The sequence below is a fragment of the Bubalus bubalis genome, chromosome 4, assembly GCF_019923935.1.
Source record: "Bubalus bubalis isolate 160015118507 breed Murrah chromosome 4, NDDB_SH_1, whole genome shotgun sequence".
In the NCBI taxonomy this organism is placed as follows: Eukaryota; Metazoa; Chordata; class Mammalia; order Artiodactyla; family Bovidae; genus Bubalus; species Bubalus bubalis.
The window spans coordinates 4206549-4212788 of record NC_059160.1 but is presented as its reverse complement, the minus strand read 5'-3'; the positions used below and the strand labels follow the sequence as shown (position 1 = coordinate 4212788).

At 42.8% G+C, this 6240-nt stretch overlaps 1 protein-coding gene across 5 annotated transcripts in view; it reads right to left on the bottom strand.

The window, feature by feature from the left end:
- Window positions 1-761: 761 nt before the first annotated feature.
- Window positions 762-6240, bottom strand: part of SMC1B (structural maintenance of chromosomes 1B) — an 82636-nt gene continuing 77157 nt past the window's right edge. For all 5 annotated transcript variants that reach the window (XM_044940757.1, XM_025282691.2, XM_006063279.3 and 2 more), the window contains 3 exons: window positions 5939-6008; window positions 2748-2858; window positions 762-1311 (listed from right to left, as the gene is read on the bottom strand). In XM_044940757.1, the coding sequence (XP_044796692.1) occupies window positions 1210-1311; window positions 2748-2858; window positions 5939-6008 (283 nt within the window). In that variant the 3' untranslated portion in view covers window positions 762-1209. The remainder of the gene's footprint in view (window positions 1312-2747; window positions 2859-5938; window positions 6009-6240) is intronic.

Sequence of the window (6240 nt, the reverse complement as noted above, 5' to 3'; positions counted from 1 at the left end):
ATAATGTTCAAAAGTGATTCTATTACTTTAGGAGGCCACTCCTTGATTAAATGGTGCTTGGGCCCAAAGCAGCCTTAAATACAAGACCACGGGCCACCAGTACCTTAGAATTGTTTAATTCCATTTTTAAATGGAAATGAAGTAAACTGCAACTTTCTTTCCTATCCCTAACAGTGCAGAGAGGGTCCGCTGTATCCTTGGGCTACATATCTGTGGACTCAGCCAAACCTGGATTGAAAATAGGAAAGGGAATTTCCTGGTGGCCCAGTGCTTAAGACTGTGCTCCCACGGCAGGGGGCACAGGTTCAGTCCCTGGTCAGGAGACTAAGGTCCCACAAGCCATACCATACGGCCAAAAAAAGGGAAAACAGTTGGGAAAAGAAGATGCTGAAAAGTTCCAAAAAGCAGTACTTGAGTTTGCGGCATACAAGCAACTAGTTACACAGTATTTACATTGTATTAAGCATTATAAATAATAGTAGAGATGATCTGAAGTGTATGACAGGATGTGCATAGGTTATATGCAAATATTATTATAGCAATCTGTGTAAGGGATTTGAGCATGCTTGGATTTTGATACACATGATGCCCACAGATAAGGATGACTGCTTCCCTGTGAAGTCAGTGTTAACTGGGAAAGCCTGTGTTCTTCAGTGTTTCCTTAACAGAAATTATATTCAGAGAAATTTAAACGGCACGGAAGCAGACATAATTCAATTTCATCTTAAATTTTTTTTGTGTTCCTAAAATTGCAGATTGCAGACATTTGAAATTAGAGTTTATTGGCATTTTCAATATTGACTAAAGTTCCTCTGAAATAACTTTCCATGAAACAGATTCAACACCCTGTAACTATTTAAAAACCATGAGTTTCCCTTAAAGATTACTTAAACATACAAGGCAAGATCAGAGTAAAGATGATGCAGTATTCAAAATTTTCTGACCGGCTTTCAGAATGCAAGTTTAAACTGTAGTGGTTTCTCTGTTAAACTCAATCAAAGCTGACTCTCAGGGGACACATCACCTCCTGGAGTGGGGCCTGGACACTCCTCAGCGGAGGTGAGCTGCAGCGTCTTGGCCTGTAACAGTCAAGCTTTTCCACAAATGGCACACAGGCCGCCTGGCTTTTGCTCCAGAAGCAGTCTGGGCCTGAACTAAACAGACTGGCCTGAACTCTGTGACTGCTCCCAGCTGAGGGCACTCTAGGTCCTAGTGGGGCTTGCGCTGTCTCCTGCCGCTTTCTCTGCCTTCAGTATCTGGATACTGAGAAAGATCTAGGGTCAAAACTCGGCTGAACATGCAGTCATCGTGCTGAAAAGGAGAAAAGACAGTTAAAAGTCAGTTCCAGTAGAGAGTAAGTGCTATTAAATGTAAAGAGCCATTAGTGAGTCTGGATTTGCATTTTAAAGGAACCTCTTTATAACCACCTGAGAAGCTGTTACTTCTGCATTTCCATCAGCTTTATGTTTTGTTTTTGGTAAGGGTACCATAGTTTGGGTGAACTCCGGGAGCTGGTGATGGACAGGGAGGCCTGGCGTGCTGCGACATTGGGTCGCAGAGTCGGACACGACTGAGTGACTGAACTGAACGGAACTGAAGGGTACCAGAATGTGCCACCCAAAAATATGCCTCTTTTGCATGTGGATTGTTTTGAGCCAGAGGCTACTGAGAACCAGCAGATACAGGAGAAGCTCTAAAAGCTGAGCACAAGTTTCCCTTCTGTAAAGGAAACTGACATCTATGTAAAAGGGGACATCCTTTCCACTCTGAACTCCTCCTCAGTGGAGAAGGTGCTCGAATCAGCAGAGCAAATCCGACTGGACGTCCTTGTTTACTGTGCTCTCTCGGGTCCCTGTCCTGTTGCTTGCCTTCCCTTCCCAGAAGCCCAAGCCCCTTCTGCTTATTTCAGCCTAGGGTGGGCTACAAGTCCAAGTTCTTGCCCCCTCTGAGTTACTCACCGCTAGGTGTGCCCATGTGTACGCACAATACACATTAATGACCTGTCTGGTGTGACTGACAGGGCCCGGCTGAGACCTGGGCTCACCCCTGAAGAGTTCACCCCTCCTCTACACTGGAGTGAGAACTTCAGTTCTCTTCCAGTGACCCCCTGACATTAATTAGGCACAGGAAGGGAAATGTATTTTTAATCTTTTTTTTTTTTTAATTAATTTTTATTGCAGTACAGTTGCTTTAATCTTTATCTTAAAGGAAAACTCAGGAAGTAAAACCTAATTGTCCAAGAACTGAATGATCTGAATGAGTTGCTCTGCTCCATTAGCTCAACTAAGTACTTTCAATGGCTTAAGAAACTGAATTACAAAAATTACTATACAACTTGGAACTCTGTCAAATTCTTTGTTTTTTCTTTTAGTAGCTTTGGAAGATAAATGGCTCCTTGTTAGTTCTACAACAGTGCGTTTGTTGTTGCTAAAACATTCAGACATTATAGAAATATGGAAGATAATATCAACAGTTTGCTCTGTAAGTTAATGTGCACTATTGTTTTAAAAACAAAATTATACTCACTGTTGTACAGTTTTCTATTTGCTTTTTCACTTAAAATATTACTTAAATTTCTGTGTACTGCCATAGAAAAATATCTAAGTAGTTACTATTAAGTCTCATTTGACTAAAAAATATTTAGGCCTATATTAATAAAGTGCAGAAATCAAACAGTATCTACACTAGGAACTTGTGGTGTCAGGACACACTATAAGGTGACTTTATCTGTTTTTACTTATCTTTACCTCTGGATAGATGCCTATCAGTGCATCAGCTTTGGAATAGAACTCCTCTTTCAGGGAAATGATTATCATCTGAAACTGTTCCCGAGTCTGCTCTTTAATATAACTTGACACCTGGGAGGAAACAGAAAGCACATGTTTCATCAGTAAGCAAAGGCCTCCTTTCTGGGGGCTGTGAGGACAGACTCTGCAGGTCTCTGAATCTGCCCATTTTAGGCGACGAGGCACTTACTTCTCTTTCTGTAAACGCAATAAATCCACTACAGAAATGGAAATAGTTCAGACTGTAAAATAAGAGGTTAGTAAAAAATATATATAAGGCTCATTAAATCTATGATTGAAAACTTGGAAGAATATTTTTAAGAATAAAACTCTAACTTAAGATACCATGATGTGACTAGGCAATCAATCTTGACAATAAGGTAAAACTACCACTCAGATATTTCTAGGATAAAGGGTGGTATTTAAACTTCCAACTTCCTATACTGCCATCAAAGCCTCGAGATGAGAAAAATATGGCAATTATATATACATAATCCATAATCAACTCATTTGGTTAGAGGGGAACTCAAAGACTTAATTCTAAGGAATGAGAATAAGAACAAGATAGACTGCATAGAAATGGGTCTTGGTGGACAGACTCTACTCAGAACTTGGAAAATTATGAAGAACAATTTGGACTCAAACTACAGTTTAACAAGTTACTTGCCAACACCCTGGATTTCTCTGCAAGTTTACAGTATGTCTTCTGACTGCACTCAAGAAGTGAAGGACATATTTTGGAAGCAGGAATGGCAGCTTCAGTTGAGGAATGAGTCAGCAGTTGAGGTGAATGACGAGAGGGAGAAAATGCTTCAGGCTAAGAGGCTGAATTCATGGAAGGAACTCCCCCATTAGAGGCAATGGTAGCCACTGTGAGACAGGTCTTTAAAAAGTCTTGGGGTGTTGACAGAATGGAAGAGGAGACAGGATGCAAAAATGTAAGGCATGCATTTTGCTAGGAGTCACGTGTGATAAGGGTTGGGTACCCCGACCACAAGCGGGACTGGAAGCTCCTTCACAGCTGCTCATATTACATCATGCTCATACTCAATTCAGCAGTGGGGTGCCAGGAACATAAATCTCAAAGGGAAACTGGAAATTAAGAGGCTTTTAGTACATAGGATAGTACATATTACAATAGAAAAGAGTAGTAAGTAAGACCTAGTTCTTGAAGATTCCACTAATACAAACATCTAAATTTTGCTAGAAGATATGGATATCTTGGGCTTCCCTGGTGACTTAGCAGTAAAAAATCTGCCTGCTAATGCAGGAGATGCGGGTTTGATCCCTGGTTCGGGAAGATCCTGGAGAAGGAAATGGCAATCTATTCCAGTATTCTTGTTTGGAAAATCCCAAGAACAGAGGAGCCTGGTAGGCTACAGTCCATGGGGTCACAAAAGAGTCAGACACAACCGAGTGACTAAACAACAACAGAATACACTTCAGTTCCCCTTCAGAGAAGGGGAGTGTCCGAAGTCCACAGTGACAGAGCCACCCCCTGCCCCCCACACACAGGATATGGGATACAAAGTGCTAAAATTAACCTCCTGAGGGGAAATTCTCTCAAAAGAGTCAGGCCTTGGAGTCCAATTAGCTGATGCAGATTGGCTGGCATTCCAGAGAGATGAATCAAGACTCTCTTTTTATTCCTGTGTTTCCTTTTCCCAGTCATCCCAACATCTCTCGCAGGTCACAGAACGTGGCTCTGGCCTGTTCTCTACAAGCTTCAGGGGACCCTGGATTTAGTTCCTAACTTTTGTGGGTGTGGCATCAATGTGCCATTCTTATGTATGCCGTGACGTTCAAACAGCAAGGCCCTATAGAGAGCTGGGTTAGGTGAATACAGCCTGGGAAATGCTGGAAGATGACACTGTTCCCAGCAGAAGTTACCCTGGGCTGCAGCTCCTGGAAAGCCCCTGCGTCTCCCAGGATCACACAAGAGGCTCAACAGAGAGAGATCAAAGGAGGTCAACTGCAGAGACTCAGGGTGGTGCCCAAGACTCAATACACCTCTCAGGGTTGGACTCGGTAACCAAGTTTGTAAGACTAAAGTATAACCCAGAATGCCAACTTAACAAATTACTGAGACCTTCTCTCTCAGCATGACCAGAGCTGCTGCTGCTGCTGCTCTTAAGTCGCTTCAGTCGTGTCCGACTCTGTGCAACCCCATGGATGGCAGCCCACCAGACTCCTCTGTCCCTGGGATTCTCCAGGCAAGAACACTGGAGTGGGTTGCCATTTCCTTCTCCAATGCATGCATGCATGCTAAGTCGCTTCAGTCGTGTCCGACTCTGTGCGACGCTATGGACAGCAGCTCGCCAGGCTCCTCTGTCCACAGGATTCTCTAGGCAAGAATACTGGAGTGTGTTGCCATTTCCTTCTCCAATGACCAGAGCAGCCTCCTTATAAACAGCTATAAATGCAAAGTCCAGTCATTTCCGGAAGGCTGATGAACCTAGAATCAAAACCAGAAGTTTAATTCGTCTCCTTCCAGAAATGGATGGCTCTGGCAATAGGACCACGGCCCAGGGTCTCTGCAGGATGGGGCCACCAGCGTTGGCCTCCATCCTGTGGTCACCTTCCAGTCAAGTCCGAAATTTACAGTCAAGATGGCTGAGACGTCTGAGAGTCTGTCACAGGCGGCTCTGTCCGTCTATGTACTGACTGATCTTTAAGGCTGATTTTCAGTTACGTCCTTAGTTCCCTCATGGTCTCAAATCCTGAAAACAGGATTATGTGCAAATGCACTGACTGGAGACATTTTAATAAATGAAGGGGACCAAAATTTTGAACTTTAATTCCTTTGGAATTTTATTTAGGTATGTTATTTTGGACTTTATTAAACAACTAATTTGGTCCTATTTGCCATGTGGTCTACTTTCAAGGGTCCTCTAGGTCCCAATACCCAGATTTGGGGAAAAGCAAGTCACTCAGCAGCAGTGCTGTGGATCCAGCACAGTGATCCTGAGTCCCCTAAACCCTGAGTGAAAACTACTACCCTGAATCATCTTATTTTTAGATTTTTAACTTAGATTTTGCTTTTATACAGCAACTATCAAACTATGTTTGCTCAGAGTAAATTGCCTTCTGACTGCATCCTGATCCTTGAATTGTAAACACTGCACTGGAAGTTAAATCAGAAAGGAACTTACTTTGCCAATGTTAGTATTGTCCAGGGCTGCATCTACTTCATCTAAAACAAAGAATGGAGCAGGCCGAAAACTAGAAAAAAAATTACAATCAAGTCAGTTACAACTTTGTTTTACAAGACTTGGAGGACAGGACTAAGAATATTCAGAATAAATAAAACATGTCCTTTTGTATGCCTTTGTCTAGGTCACCAATGGCCTCTATGTCGATAAATACAGTGCTCAATTCCCAGTCCACATCCCTTCAAAGGAAGGTGGATGGAACCAGGGTGGTCCTCCCCGACTTCCTCTGACATCAAGGACAC